The 15,976-nt window shown below is 41.7% G+C and overlaps 1 protein-coding gene across 3 annotated transcripts in view; it reads left to right on the top strand.

The window, feature by feature from the left end:
* Window positions 1–15,706, top strand: part of synrg (synergin, gamma) — a 38,628-nt gene extending 22,922 nt beyond the window's left edge. For all 3 annotated transcript variants that reach the window (XM_083985062.1, XM_083985061.1, XM_083985060.1), the window contains 7 exons: window positions 3,008–3,562; window positions 5,921–6,084; window positions 6,228–6,281; window positions 6,698–6,794; window positions 7,148–7,296; window positions 7,924–8,034; window positions 14,448–15,706. In XM_083985062.1, the coding sequence (XP_083841188.1) occupies window positions 3,008–3,562; window positions 5,921–6,084; window positions 6,228–6,281; window positions 6,698–6,794; window positions 7,148–7,296; window positions 7,924–8,034; window positions 14,448–14,579 (1,262 nt within the window). In that variant the 3' untranslated portion in view covers window positions 14,580–15,706. The remainder of the gene's footprint in view (window positions 1–3,007; window positions 3,563–5,920; window positions 6,085–6,227; window positions 6,282–6,697; window positions 6,795–7,147; window positions 7,297–7,923; window positions 8,035–14,447) is intronic.
* Window positions 15,707–15,976: the final 270 nt, after the last annotated feature.

Raw genomic sequence — 15,976 nt, 5'->3', positions numbered from 1 at the left:
CTGAGAACACAATGAAGTTAGTGTTACCCCTCCTGCCTTGCTTTTTGCTGCAGTGTGCCTGCCTTTTCAATTTGTGAAATTGACAAGAACGTAATAAAAGATAACCATTTTATGCATAACAGGACTACAAGTTGTTTTTATCAGAGGAAAAATGTATACATACAGATTTAATAGTGTATTTTTATTACAGGAATATGAGCTCTTATTTTGAGACTAGGAAGGCTCCCTGATCTTGTGATTTGCCAATTCTGTAAATTAAATGTAGCCTACAGTATTTAGTAAGACTGATATGTTCATTCAAGTATTTTAGGGTAATGTTCTAATGTGGACATTGCTGTCTTGAGAAAATAATGACATGTTATAAGTTCGGGATCACAAGAGTTTGTGCACATTAGTCTGCTTTTGACAAACAATCACTGTAGCAAGAGAAAAAGGATACTGTCTCTTTAAATCTGTTTCTGCATCTGTGATTGGATGTAATTAAGGCCCTTTCTGGGATGTCAGGTGTAAGGGTGGCCCTCTTTGTTTTCTGTAACCCTTTGAGTGCTTGAACAAGATCACTTCACATGTTTACATGCAAAGAAATGCAGATATTGTGATCTCCTCCCCTTAATTTTCTGTTAGCATGAGCACCAGGACTTAATCCTATTTCATAATTGACTAATTGCATAAAAAGAGCCTCCAAGGTTGTGGCTAGACGCTGCTTCTAAATGCAGTTTGTGCAAAACCTTCTTCACCAAATTCTCCCCTCAGGTCCTCAAAGGGTTGATGCCTCCTGCCTTGAGCTTGTTCTTTGAAATATCTTTTCAACCTGGCTTTTCAAGTGTTCTGTACTTAAATCTCTTTTCCAAAAAAAAAACAAAAAACAAAAAAAAACACCTGTTGCTTTACATCCTAACATTAAAGCAAAGTTTGTCATCTCCCCAGAATAACTGATTTTAGTCTGTGAATGTGCCTTCTCATTCTGGTTTCTGCTTCTATATCCTCGGATTATCTTTGTTTTACCTTCTCGCTGTTTGTTTTCTTCCTTTTCTCCTGATTCTGCATGCCCTTGTATTCTAAATGACTGAAATCTAATTTAACAAGTGTTAGTTTGACAAACCTCTTGTAATGATAGACCTCTTTCACAGTACTTTGTGACCTTTCTCTCTTTCTCTCTACTCATGTTGTCGTAATAAATATTACTGTTGGTATTGCTGAAATGCGTACCGTCTTATTTTCTCCATTCCTTTCTTGAGAGGCTGTAAAGTGATCTAATGTCACGAGGCTTACAGCACTAGATCCTTGTCAATTTCACAAATTGCTTTGTGTATCTAAGGGTTTTGTCATGCAAAATAAGAAGGGTTGAACAAAGACGATCTGTGTGCTTGTAAGTGTGTGTGAGAGAAACTGAGAGGGAGACCTGAATACTAAAGTGTTGACAAATGTGTGAAGGCTGTAAAGATCTGTCAGTTAGCGTTAGTCTTAAAGAAACTGATCACAAACAGCACGACGCAGTGTAAGAAACAGAGCAGAGGTAGTGACAGGAAATATCTTTTATTAATGTTGCTGTCAGGAGACAAAATCCTTCAGGTTGCATAAAGAGATCAGCTCTTAGGCTTTTGTTAAAGCTGTTTGTCACCGCTTAAAGCAGAACAGAGGAACTGTCCAGTACAAAACAAGCAGTGTTCATGTTCACTGCGTTCGAGTGAAATGATGGCAGTGATTTTCATTTCATAAACATGATTCAGACATCAAAACAACTCTTACTCAACATTTACCCTTATTTACCAAACACAATTCACAAAAATGTGGGCTGAGGATGTGTTAGGGTTGCCATGAGATCATGAGTCGATGCCAACACCCAAAAAATATGTCGGTACGTGCCTCTTTTTTTGCCGTCAGCGGGCCGTGCCAGTTCCTGTCAGAACTGAAACGGGCGGTATACACTCATGAGTCTGAGCAGGTGGTCTCGGTGTAGCTACAGTCGAACTCTGGTGCAGTCAGTTTGTTATGGGAACACGGCTGGACCCTGATCCGCTCCAACCGCCCGGTGTACGCCACATGTCATGTAAAACACAAGTCGATTCATGTAAACATGACGTACCGATACGTCTTTTTCTGGTCAGCAGACGCTCTGCCAGTTGTGTGGCGTTTGGAAAGCAAACGTGTGTGAATTCGAACCGAACAAGCTGAGAAATTAACTAATTATCATTTTCGAGCAAGTATGTGTGAAAACAGCCTTAAAGGGAAATTCTGTGCAGTCTGAGAAGTTTTTGAAGCACAGTGTGCATGTTTTTTTTGTTTTTTTTTAACCATGGCTTCGAATGACTATCGAGAATTGTGGAAATTCACTGGTATTGGTATCGACTCCTGAAATTCTGGTATCGTGACAAGCCGAGTCTAACATAGTATGTCCTTAGTGTTACAACAACATTAATTAATCAGCAGCTTCTATCATGATTGTGTGGAATAACTAAATCCATGATTGGCAGCTAATTGCAGCATTTGTTTTCACATCTTAAAAGCACAAAATATGGGGAGGGGATACTGAACAATACATTGATCTCAAAGTAAATATTTGGTATTTTTGCTTTTAAATGTCTGCAGTAATGAATTAGTTCCCAATCAGTTCTCTCTGATCAATGCAATTAACAGTAGTTCATAATTAGTATGTGAATGTATGTGTGTTTGTGGTTATAACATGTTCAACACTTTGAGCATAAGTGAAAAATGAAAACAACATTTCATTCACCTCCATGCCATGTTGGGCTGGAGACAAAAATCAAACAGGCACAAATAAAACTAAGACTATCTGCATGGCTAGACACTGCTAGAGGTAAAGAGAAAAAGTCTTTGGGTGAACTGACCCTCTGAGATTCCCAGCTCCGTTCTACCACTAGAAGAAAAGAGATAACACATGAATGAACCATAGACAAGTGACATAGTTGGTGATAATCCAGCTCCTATCATGACAGCAACTGTGCTCTTCCTAGGAACCACTGGTATGTTTGTGTTGTCATTGCAGAAGGAGACGACATGAAATTTGACCCCTTTGGGACATCGGCCATCAGCACCTTGACCAGCTATGACTGGTCAGAAAGGGAGGAATATCTGCCCAGTGAGGTCAGAAAGCCACAGGTCTTAGAAGGAGCTTCCCTTCCCTCCTTAGTCCAGGCACAGACAAAGGAGCTGAAGGCTGGCAGCACAGAGAGCATCCCCAGCAGCTCCTTAGCAAAGACCACCGCCTCCCTCCCCACAGAAGACGGCTCATCCACAGATGACAAGTTTGAAGCCTTCGCTGACTTCGGCGCAGGTGACCGGGGCGGCGGCGTCGACGATGAGGACGACTTCGGAGATTTTGCAAGTACTGTTTCTGAAAAGTCGGACTCTCCAGCTGCCACCGCGGAGGCTGGCTCTGAGGGAAACCAAAGCGAGGCCTCGGATGAGTTTGGCGCCTTCCAGGGAGACAAGCCCAAGTTTGGCAAGTCTGACTTCCTCAAAGCCAGCACTCAGGCCAAGGTCAAGTCCAGTGAGGAGATGATCAAGAACGAACTGGCAACCTTTGACCTGTCTGTCCAAGGTGAGTCGCAGTCATCATGTTTTTGAGTCCAAGTGATGGTTATTTTCATGATTGTTTTTAAATGCAAAAAAATGAAACAACTTTGGTTGCTGTGTCTGAAATGCAAAGACCTTTTGTTTTTCTCCGTGTTAGTCATTGTAAAATATATTGAAACTGTACTCCTCATTAGGGCCCGCATTTGTGGGAGCTTTTCCATGCTCAAAAGCTCATGAAACTTTGCGCACATGAAAATTGACAGATTTTAAGGTCGTTGGACTTGGATGGGGCAAATTGGCTCAATAGCGCCCCCTCAAAGTTTTGTAAAATTAAGCCCCTCGTGTGAGTTTCACCTACATGCATGAAAATTGGTAGGCTCATACAACATGCCAAGACACACGGAAAAGCCTCAAGAACCCACACCCTATACACAACAGGAAGTCGGCCATTTTGATTTGAATGTTCAAATTCCGCGCTGCTTTTGCGGTTTCCACACCTCGTATTTCAGAAAATATTTGATAATATTTTTGTTCATATTTGAAAAAACTCCTCCAAGTGATTTTGACCAATACTTCGTATTTGGTGACCTACGTCATTTGTGGTGTACAAGACCTTTGTGATTAAAAGTTATGAATCTGTCCATCAATGGGAGTGGCCACTGTGGCGCCGCAAACAGCTCTCCCTCCCACATATTTCATGGAAACAGCTTCAAAATGTCTGGATATGAACAGTTTCAACTCCCACATATTTTGTTTAAACTGCTTCAAATTTTCTGGATATGATAAGAGTCCCGTCCTGGAAGCCTTTATATGCTAATATTCAGTGTCACTCATAGCGCCCCCTTTTGGAAACAAGAACCACCATGTTTTACATTGACATGCACTAATTCTACACTCTTGACCCAACCCACTTCATTTTGTGGCCACATGATGCTGAAGACGTTGATGAAGCTACATAATGACACCCATGCCCGTGGCAGTGCAGGGAATCACATTTTTGGCTTTTTTGCCTTTTATTTGATAGCACAGTAGAGATAGACAGGAAAGGGGGAGGCAGAGAGAGGGGGAATGACATGCAGGAAAGGTCTGCCCGACGAACCGGGGACGCCTGCGTTGAGGACTGTAGCCTCTACATGGGGGGGCCGCTTTAACCACTGCGCCACGCACCGCCCCTACCCTTCAGAATTTAAATGTATTAAATCCTCCTCAATATAAAATGCAGAAAACCAGAAAATCCTCAGTTTTGTGCAGCAAGAATGTGAGAATTTGCAGTTTTCACTAATTTTCTAGATGGAAATAACATTGAGGAATAGTTCCAGCACTAACATGTGATGTTTATATGTAAATGTCATCAATCCTCACATGTTTTTATTTAAATACCTGAGCCCCCTGGTCCACATATATTTTGCCCTAAAATGGATCAACACCCTCCTCTCCCCCCCACACTGTAGTGTCCATCAGTGTCTGCAATAAAGCTGTCAGACATTAGATGGCAGTGTTGGGATGACAGCGCTGCTGACTGGTGAGATAGATCAGCAGAAGGCAACAAATCCATGAGCAGAAATTAGCCGTATCCACTTAAAGGCTGTTCATTTTTAACCACTGTTTTCTGGTGTTATGTTCCACAAATAATTTATCAGCGTTTCCTCAAAGGTCAAAGGTCAAAGGTCTCTTTATTGTCATACAACACATGTTAAAAACATGGGATGAACGAAATTTCGATGCCCTGGTCCCGTGCCAGCCCACTAAGATAAATAAAAATAAATAAGTACAATAAATAGCACTGTGATAAAAGCCTGTTTGCCCTGTAGATTTATCTCCCTGTGCTAGATTTAATTTGTGTGAAGAAGAGGACTTTACTTATTCCTCTTCAGCCAGTGGAACAGTAATCTGATCATTGTGGGGCTTTTGGGGGGGGGGGGGGGGGGGGGGGTTATGGGGAGGATGACGCATGTCTCTATGGGTGGTGGTGCAAGAGCATGTGTGGAGGATTACCTGTGTCTGGACAACACACACACACACTAACTGGCAGACCCACTGGAAAAGTAATGTGTATGTTTGTACCTGGTGGTGTTTGTTGTGGTGCTGTGCCAGGAACTGTGCGTGTGCGAGTCCCTATGAATAATTCATACCAGTGTATTTGTGTCTGTATGTAATTATGGTTTGTCACAAATTAAGTATTTACTCATGCTGTCCTTGTCCAGCAGGAATTAGCTGCAACAGAATGAAAGTATAATGGTTGCAAACAAACAGGTGCATATCTCAAAATGAGTCATCACCACAGGTTGTGGAATTGAAAAAGTACAAAAAAAGGAGTTGTTTGTGGTTCTCTCTAACATTATTTATCTCCCTCTACTCTTCTTCTCTCCTGTCGTCGCCTCAGGCTCCCACAAACGCAGTCACAGCTTGGGCGAGAAGGAGATTGGGCGCTCGCCCCCGTCTCCGGCTCCAGAGCAGCCCTTCAGAGACCGATCCAACACCCTGAATGAGAAACCCGCTCTGCCTGTCATCAGGGACAAGTACAAGGACCTGACTGGGGAGGTGGAGGTGAGGAGGGCGCGGTGATAACTCTACCACATGTTTGCTGCTGGTCAATAACCATCAGATTTCAGCGCAATACTCGGGGAACATTACCCCTGTTGTGTTGCCTTTGTGTTCATTTGAGAAAATCTTTTGCCGTGTTGTTGCAGGAGAGCGAGCGCTACGGATACGAGTGGCAGAGGTGCCTGGAAAGTGCTCTTGAGGTTTGTGTTCTGTATCTGACCTGATTATTAGAGGGACTATACAAGTAGTAGAATAATTAAGAAAATCAAAAGGCATTGAAAGGACATTTTTCATATCAATTATACTTTGGAGAATTTTTTTTTTAATTAACTTTTGCAATCTTTACTTAAGCCTCAAAAATGTTAAAAGTTACAGCTTAATTGAACAGCAGTAGGCAAGACAATACGTATATGTTTTCTTTTGACTCAAGTTTAAAACAAAAATAGTCATTTTGATGTTATCTGTCCCAGAAAATAAGAGCAGCTTTCTCTTAGCTCACAACTTCGTATCAGTTGAGGCAAGAGGTGTGAGGTGCAACATATTTGATCACCTGTTGTATGATAATGGTGATTATGAAGATAAAAAACACTCTAATTGCCTGTATTCCCACATTAAGGTCATCACCAAAGCTAACAACACCCTGAACAGCATCAGCAGCTCGTCTGTCTGCACCGAGGTCATCCAGTCTGCTCAGGGCATGGAGTACCTGCTAGGTGAGGAATTGCAAACCACACGCACACACACACACACACACGCACTCATGCACACACAGCACTATACACAAGCCCGTGCTAGCTGTGTATTGTGAAGAAGAGGCTGTTAAAGAACCCTGTGTGTGGCCTTACACCTTCTGAAGGACAGAGGTGCAAAGAGGACGAGATTAAAACAAGCTGCGGTGTGATGGCTTATCTCTGCCTGGTCTGACAAGGTCCTGCTCCCTTATTGTGTTTGTCGGCTTTTAATGAGCTATGAGTGGCAAACATGTCACAAGAAGGGACTGAGCACAGCGTGCCTTTTGAAATTGGAACGAAAAGCGCAACAAAACATGTTTGTTTTGTCTTGTCAGGTGTGGTGGAAGTGTACCGCGTCACCAGGCGTGTGGAGCTGGGCATCAAGGCCACGGCAGTGAGCTCTGAGAAGCTGCAGCAGCAGCTGAAGGACATCAGCCGCGTGTGGAACAACCTCATGGGCTTCATGTCGTTGGCCAAGCTCGCTGTAAGATACTCCCCAAAATCATAAACCTGCCAGAGCACAGGACAGTTATAAAGCACACATTTATTTATGCATGCAGCTGCTTCCACTGCTTCTGTCATCTCAGGCTCAAGTGCAGGTAGGAAAACACCCATGGTAATAGAGCAGTGAAGGTCAATCACAATAAAAAAGCCTGCCAATAACATAATGAAATGTTAGTGAATCCAGTATTGTTGGGTCCATTAGTTTAAAATCAATGATCCATTGATTTGGATGCAATGTAGCTGGAGTCTTTTGATAGGCCAGTGTTCAGATCAACAGGGTTGACAAGGACGGTATAGATTTATTTATCCAGCTGTCTGCCAGTGTCTGAACACAGAAACAGGGAGGTGAAGGGCTGTCCTCATCCACAGAGCCAGCAGAGGGGGAATAATGCTTTCAAAGTGCACAAGATAAAACACACAAAAAGAGCTACTGTTTAATTGAAGTAGGCAGGTATTTTATTTTTTTTAAGAATAAGGATATACAGTATGAGCTGGTATTGTTTGTTCTCACTGGTGTTAGTATAAGAATAAAAATGACTACATTTTCCTCTGTAGCAGGAAGTAAAATTGTGTATGTGTTTGTGTGTCTGTCTGTGTGTGTGTGTAGCCTGATGAAAGCTCCCTGGATTTCTCCTCCTGCATTCTGAGGCACGGCATCAAAAATGCCAAGGAGTTGGCTTGTGGGGTGTGTCTGCTTAATGTTGATGCTCGCAGCAAGGTTTGTGTACACATACATACGCACACACCCACAGAATAACTGTTAGTGGATGCAATTTTTATATAAATGTTGACGTGTTCATCCGCAGCGGACGACAACTGACATTTCTTTGACTTTGAAACATTTTGCAGAACAAAGAAGAAAGCACTATTGGACGTCTGTTTAAACGAGTATGAGACAGTCAACTGTCAACCAAATCTCATTCCACTCTTTCCTGCCGGGGGCCTTGGGGTCCTATTCTCCTCTTACCGACGGACCCAGTGGGGGGCCAAAGTGACAGGATTTATGTCTTTTCTGCTGCTTCTCTCTCACAGTTGTCTGTCTAGAAACATACAGTAACAGATAGAACGCATCAGACATGTGCCTAAGCCCCACCAACCAGAGTTATTATCAGTCAGGACTTTCATTTACTCACAGTTTCTATGCAGTTTCCAATGAAAACTGTGTCAGATTTACCACTTACAATTCGTGGTAACTTTTGGTCTCTAGATGACCATTTAAAACGTTTCTATGCTCACTGGTTTGAGGGATCCATACCTGACGTGATATAGTACTAATCAAGAAATAAATATCTTCAGGTGATGATGTCAGGGACTCATAAATAAAAAGAATAGTGCTTGTATTGCTGCCTAGAGCTTGGCACTCCTCTCCAAACAGTTTTAACACAAAGAGGAAAGACTTGTAGGGATGAGAGCAAACCAATGTGTTTGGTCGACCTAACCCTCATTCAGGAAAGATTGGCTGGAGTGTAAGTTTCCTCTAATCCCCAAAGAGCAGGATAAAGGCACTAAATTCATCTTAAACTCTGATAGCATCCAGGATAGCTTCCGATCCAGCAGGCAGCAAACACAACACAGTACAGTAGATAGACTAAGACAGATGTGTTCTGCTTCGTTATAGTTGCTAAGCTATTATTGGACAATCACTGTTGGTGGAGGTGGAGGTTGAACAAACTGTCAGTTTAGGTTATCTTTGTCGTGATGCTTTTATACTGATGGATGACAAAAAAAAATGTCTAAGGATAATAATGTGTGCTCTTGAAATAAGTGAGAGAGAAGAGTTGTCACTTTGGCGCCTCAGGGTGGGTCTTTGCACTCTGGGATTGGTTCTTCAGGGTCACTAGGTCATCGCTTTGTCTTGAAAGGGTTTCATTCTCTATTCTGTCGCCTCTGTGTGGAGGTAACTGCTCACCTTGTAACTTTCATCTAACAACCATCGGTGTTTCTGATAACTGTTCAGTTATTAACTCTGACTGGGGCACTATGCGCAGAATTGCTGTATGTCTACCTCCTCGCCCACGGCGGCTGTGATTTTCATCGACGTGGGCCATTAATGGTTCTCTCAGACCCTGCGGTTTAGAGGGCAGGATGGTGGCACAGATTGTTTCTCGCGTTCCCTCTGCTGCTCAGCCAGAGCCAGATGGATGGTCCAGGCAAGATATGGCTGACTGAGAGGCATCTAGGCTGCGAGCAGATGTGGCTTACACATTAGTCATAAGCAGGGAGTACAGCTGATAATAGACCTCGACACACAAACGCACTCTCTCGCTCACCTCTCACTCGTGTGTGCATACAGACGGGCTGAAATTAATGCAGTTTTATTTTGTCTCTGTGCCACTAGCATGAGATTAATAACCCATCTTTTAATTACATTTTTGTCAGAGCCACACTGGTAAGAATGCATAAAAGCCAAGTGGAGAATAGCAACCCTTCAGAGAATAATGAAGTGAAAAAACGGCTTTGGCTTCAGCCGACGGCACTGATTGTTGCATTGTCCTTTAGTGAAGAGGCACTGATTTGTTTTTCAACCAAAGGTACAGAGGGTGGAGTTGTTGATGTGCCATCAAAGAAATATGAAAAGTGCTTGGCAGCGTAATGGCTCCTGTTCAATTCATGCTGTGAATTTTAACCTTTCAAATGATTCGTTCAATTTTTTTTTACCATTTGTTGATATAAATAAGGCCTCCAAAAAATCATATTGTCATATTTAGCCACGGTTGAAATTGTCCACAAACGTTCTCAGCCACACTTTGTTGCTGTTGGACCACTATTTCTGGGTGGGTGTCTGTTTTCTCCTCAGGCTAGGTGACAGGTACTGTATGGGCGACCGGCAGCAGCTTCATCTCATCTCAGATTGTGACTCAGGCGGCGACAGCAGTTACAAGTTTTATCATAAGTGCTACTATTTCAGCTAATGATGCTCCAGCTCCTCCGCTAAACGATAAATGCTAATTTGAGCAATTACAGGCAGAAGCACTGGAAAGGATTATAAGTTGAATAATTTAGCATTCCTGGCTATTTATATTAGAGCAGGTTTCTGAAGTGCCTCAAGGATTTGGATTGATTATTGAGTCTGTGTGGCTTTGACAGCGCTGCTGATTTGAATTTAGATCTAAACACTCATGGTCTGCTCTGTGAAGGCTCCCGCCTCCTTAACATTTTACTTTATAAATCTGTTGTTAGGTTGCCCATCTCCGTCACAGCATGCATATTGTGGCTCAACTTAGCAGGGTTCCTACACAACGAGACAAGAACTTACTAGGATGCTACCAGGCCTAAAAACAGTCTGGGGATTGGAAGTGCATGTCAAAATAAGCTTAAAAGTAAAAAGATAAAAACACACACAAGTTTTGACTATTTGTCCCTGTAACAAATATTTTTCTTGAGCTACAAACAATTTCAGTGGCCTCTTATTGATGTGCTGTGGTGTCAGGCCACGCTGCCATTACTGCATGGAGAGAATTGAGCAAAATATTGACACTGACAGTGAAGCAGAGATGTTCAAAGTTGACAGTCATGAGACCAACAACCCAAAATTCAAAGTTACTTGCTGTATCACTGAAATAGAAAACTAACATTTTGAGCCAAAACTAAAGCAGTTTTTTTTTTTTTTTTTTTTTTTTTTGCTGAATTTCTAAGTAATTATATGAAATAGTTCACACTTAAAGCAGAAGTGAGTGATATATTTGCGTTAATATAAGTCTTAAATAGTTATATCTTCCGACAGCAATCACTTACATAGAGTGTTTGGTCTGAAACACGGGTCTGTCAGTCCCTCTGCTCTGCTCTGAGCCGAGGAGAAAACATTTATCGTATCCTACAGTTTTTATCCAATGAGGAGAGAGAACGGCATGCAGGGCTGTGTGTGCAGCCAAGGGACGCCGTGAATGTGGTGACGTAGGGACGAGGACTGTTATGGTGCGTTCAAGGAAACTCGTATTTTTCCGACCTGTGAAGTCGTACCAGTTCGATCTGGTACATAGACTGTACAAAAAGACGTACTGGTACGATTTCACAGGTCGGAAGTTACGAGTGGCCGTTATAGTGACTTTCACCGGTAAAACAGGTAAAAAAAAAACACGAGTGGGTTGCCTGGAACGCTACAAAGTCGTAAATTGTGACTTGAAGCTGTAATTTATGATTTCAAAAGCCTGCCTGGAACGCAGCATTAGCGAAAACGACCGGACCACTCACTTCTGCTTTAAGTTTATACCAATCAAGTAATTAGTCAATTTCAGCTCTGAATCAAAGAGTTTTACTTCTTCAAACTGGACAACATGTTGTGGTATATTGTAACCATGGCTGCAACTAGTGGTCATTATCATTATGTTTAATTTCCTGATTTCTAGCAATTGTTTATCCAGGGGAAAATGAAAAGCAACAAGTCTTGAGAGGCTGACTGAAAACATATTTCTCTGTCGGTTGACCAGACACTTAATCAGCTTAATTGTTCTGTCTCATTCCCTTTAGTATAATCAACATGTTACCAGGGCTACAGGATGCTCTGGACTTATTCCTTGTTAAAACCACTTAACAATAAAACCCATTCACATCACAGTGTTATTCATCATGGGTCAACAAATGAAGTTCCATCGCAGTAATGGCAGCTTGTCTGCGTCTGTCCACAGCCACGATTTGTCTGAACTGTGATAGGCTGTTATCATCAGCCCCCTCACCGGACTTTAATCGTAAATCAATATCTCAGATGAATCAAGATCAAATCTCTTGAATAGTGAGATAGAGAATGTGTAGGAGCCTTCGGGGTGATAACTTCATGTTTCTTTCATGTTTTCGCCCACAAACACGCTGCTAACAGGGTGCTCTGTCCTGGTGACACAGCTGATCTCTGGGTTTGCTGCTTGCTGCTCATTCTGTGCACATTTTCCTTCACTCTGAGCATCGCATGAATACGCCTCAACATGCTGACTCCTCTTATGCTTACAGGCATTGACTAAAGACAGTGACAGGAGGTCAAGGGTAATTATGCCTCCATTTATTTTTATTATTTTTCAGAAATAATAAACAGAGTAGAAAAGCAGTGCAGATTCAGGGGTAGATTGTAAAATGATCTAACCAGGTAGAGGCTCAGTCAGAATCCCTAACCTTTACATGCAGCTACAAAGGTCAGGAGAATTAGTCACTGTTTTATCTGACCAGCATGAATACTCTTATCCCTGTTTCAGCGTGGAGCTCCCAGAGGCTTAAAGGTTTAATAATGTACGGCATCAGTCTCGTTAAAAAAGACTAAATTAGCCGCTATTCAGCACCATGCCGGTGAAGTCCAAGAGAAGCTGGAGAGTCGGAGAGGGAAGAGGCTCTGCAGTGAGAGCAGGAGGTGTTACAGTGTGTCATTGTGTGACCACCCTTTCATTTTGCATCCTCTCCCTCCAGCATTCCCAGCGTTGGCAGTCCTAAGTGCAGGTTTGTGGAAACAAGTAGGCCAGGGCACAAAAGAGCTCTAAGAGGAAATTTATCTGCTTGTGAAATCTGAGTGTGTGAGAAAAAGCAGAGAGTGGAAATGTGTCATTCAGTTTCTGTGAGAAAGCCGTTCGGATCCAGCTGAGCTACAGACTGCACTTGGGCAGGTGGAAATGTATTTGGCTTAATGGTGTGTTGTGGTCGTTTCTTCTTCCTTTTTTTCTTTTTTTTTGTACGCAGTTGTTGCTTTCTGCATGCGTCTCCCCTCTCCTTCTGTGTGGGAGGCTATGATTCACTGCACATGACTCATTCCTCTCTCTGGCTTCAGCTCCAGTATTTCACCAGGGATGCAAACTCTTAAACTGCACATCATACACATTAGCATCTTCCGATTGCAAACACGGCCCTACAGCTGGGCCCCGATAAAAAAAAAAAAAATCCAAACTGGCATCACGGCGCTCAAATGACGGCCAGATTACCATATTTCATTTCCTGGACAGCACGGTGCGTTCAGATGGAACGTGTGAGAGACATTAAAGTTTAAACAATAAGTTCAAGAAAAAAAAAATCATGCACAAAAGCAGATCTTATTACGAAGCAAGAGGCTGAAAACATGTTCTGTCAGAGTGGAGATTCATGTTGCCCTTTTGTCTCGGGCCAAATAATTGACTTGCTGCACATTATCTAGCACAGAATGTAGCCAATGATGGACAGAGCTCCAGCCTTAATCCTTGGTCAAACAATAGCACAGCGGCACATGGTCTAAACTTCCTCACAGAACTGGTTCTTGCCAGTTTTAAGATATAAAATGACCAGAGTTTGGATATGTTCAGACTTAGAGTTTTTTTTAGATTATTAGGTGAAACCCAGTCATCACTAATATATGAAATACCAGAAACAAAAATAGATAATAAGCTAATCTACAGCATCCAGCCTTTTAGAGAATTGTTTTGCTGCTGTAGCACCACCTCGCACCATATCCTTTTAAGATTCAGATATTAATCACTTTTGCCATTTGAATGCATACACTGTACGTCTCAGCTCTCTTTGTCTCTTTCATGTTGTACATTTATTTATTACACCACAATCACAGGAATACTAAGGAGGCTGCCTCTACCAGTCTCTCCAACTTTGTAAATGTGTCACCGGATGTAGGATCCTCCTGCTTTGAATTCAGATATGATTGCATTCTTCAGGAAAAAAAGTAGACATTCAGCTTTGTTCGAGAAGTCGAGATTTATTTAGACGCTTGAGATGCTCTCAGAATTTGGCTCATATATAATTTCTGTAGATGGAGATTTGTACCTTCAGTGCAGTGGATTTTTTGAGGCTTCCTTACCTCGTACAATAACTCATACAATTTCATACAGGCCATTGTTAACAAATAACAAAGTAGGAGTCTTTCAGAGTCGTTCCCAGCAGATATCGTAAGATCATGTGTGTGAGAAAAGATCTCACCAGCTCACCAGATCTAACCTGAACTAATAGTCAATGCAGGTTGGTTTTTACATGCTTTTGGTTTTATATTTCCAAACCATTGCACATTTTTACTGAATTTTTATACGGTCAGGGAAAATGTGATAGTGAGACTGTCAGACTTCAGGTGCAGACATAAGATAGATGACATCCATATCTATCCCTCTGCCCCCTGTGTGCATATGGCTTCACTGTCTCTGTGACTCAGATTTCTAATATTTCACCCTTCCACTCTGACAGGCGTTCAACTCGGAGACGGACAACTTCAAGCTGCTGTACGGAGGCCACCAGTACCACGCCAGCTGCGCCAATTTCTGGATTAACTGTGTGGAGCCCAAACCCCCGGGCCTCATCCTGCCTGACCTGCTCTGAGCTTTTGCTACAGCTGCCATGGTAACGAGACACAGGCTAATCAACATCAGATAGGAGGAGGAACAACAGAGGCTCTCACCTTGGACAGAGAGCAAAAGAAGAAGGTTTAAAGTCACTGGATCCCCCTGTATTTATTCATTTTTTATATTCTATCACTCAGGCTGTGTTCCTATTCATCTGTTAGTTTGTTTTAAATTCTCTAAATATTTACCATCCATTGTATTGTCATTATTTGTCCATGTAAATCACTTAAATCATGAAGGTCAACTGTATACTGTTGGTAAGATTTAATCTATCACAAATGATGCTTTAACAAATTATCTCCACTGCAGAAAAAGGTGAATATTACTAAATTGTCACTATTATTTAAATTATTAGATGTGCAATATCATTAAAAGGACTGGCAGAGGACTTCTGTAAACATCTTGGGTTTTTAATGTCACTTGTTGCTTCTCGTCTATTTGTGATGAATTTTATTCATGACTCTCTTCATTCCCACTGAACCAGAGCTGTTGAATCATGAGCCTATTATCGTACTTGAATTACATTTGTTGGGCAGGTCTGTTTGATGAAACTCTGTGGCTGTTTTGGTTTTAATATCTTCTCAAAAATCTTTAACATTCAAACCATTACTGCCGTGCTGGAGGGCAGATATCTACCTTTTTATGAATTGTGTTGAATTAACTGCTCTGAATGTCTTTTGCACTGTCGGAGGGCGTATTTAAATAGTATTTTATAGGTATTTTTGTGGGGGGTTGATGTGATTTGGGGAATGAAGGAAACATTGTTAATGGTTGTGTTTTTTTCTGTCTTGGTGTTGTGTGCAACCAGAGCTAAAAGCCCAGAAGAAGTTGACTGTGATTCTGAACTAAAATTGCAGCAGCACTTTTTGTATTTGACAGCGTGTTGCTGTAGCAATGCAATTGTAACTGTAATGTGAATGTGTATGTAAATAAATATGCATAGCCTAAAGTGTGTCACCGATTATTCTATTGATCAGACAGGGTTGGTTTGCAAGTTTTAAAATGAGGCTGTCACTGCTCACTGCAACTGGTTGGATTTCTGTATGTGTTGAAGCACGTGTAGTTTTAATATCACTTTTCCAAACTCAAAATGATAAAAATGTAAAGAAGAGATAAATGATGTGTATGTCCTCTTGAAGTTAAGTAGGAAACACTAACAATATATAAATAAATATATAACTATTCCTCTTCCATGTTTTCTAAATGGTTTGTTGTAAATATAATAAGGCGTCTCTTTTTTAATTAAAATTAAAACGTCAGCTCATACCCCTGTTCCATCTAAATCAGTCAGCTCAGCTGTAAGTAGGTTTTTGAAACAGGGTTAAACCTGCCAATAATTGACCCGTTTTCTACCAGTTGACTTAGTGGGTTTTA

This window comes from Trachurus trachurus, assembly GCF_905171665.1.
Source record: "Trachurus trachurus genome assembly, chromosome: 13".
Taxonomy (NCBI): Eukaryota; Metazoa; Chordata; class Actinopteri; order Carangiformes; family Carangidae; genus Trachurus; species Trachurus trachurus.
The sequence above is the reverse complement of the archived record's forward strand: the minus strand, read 5'-3'. Positions and strand labels throughout refer to the sequence as shown.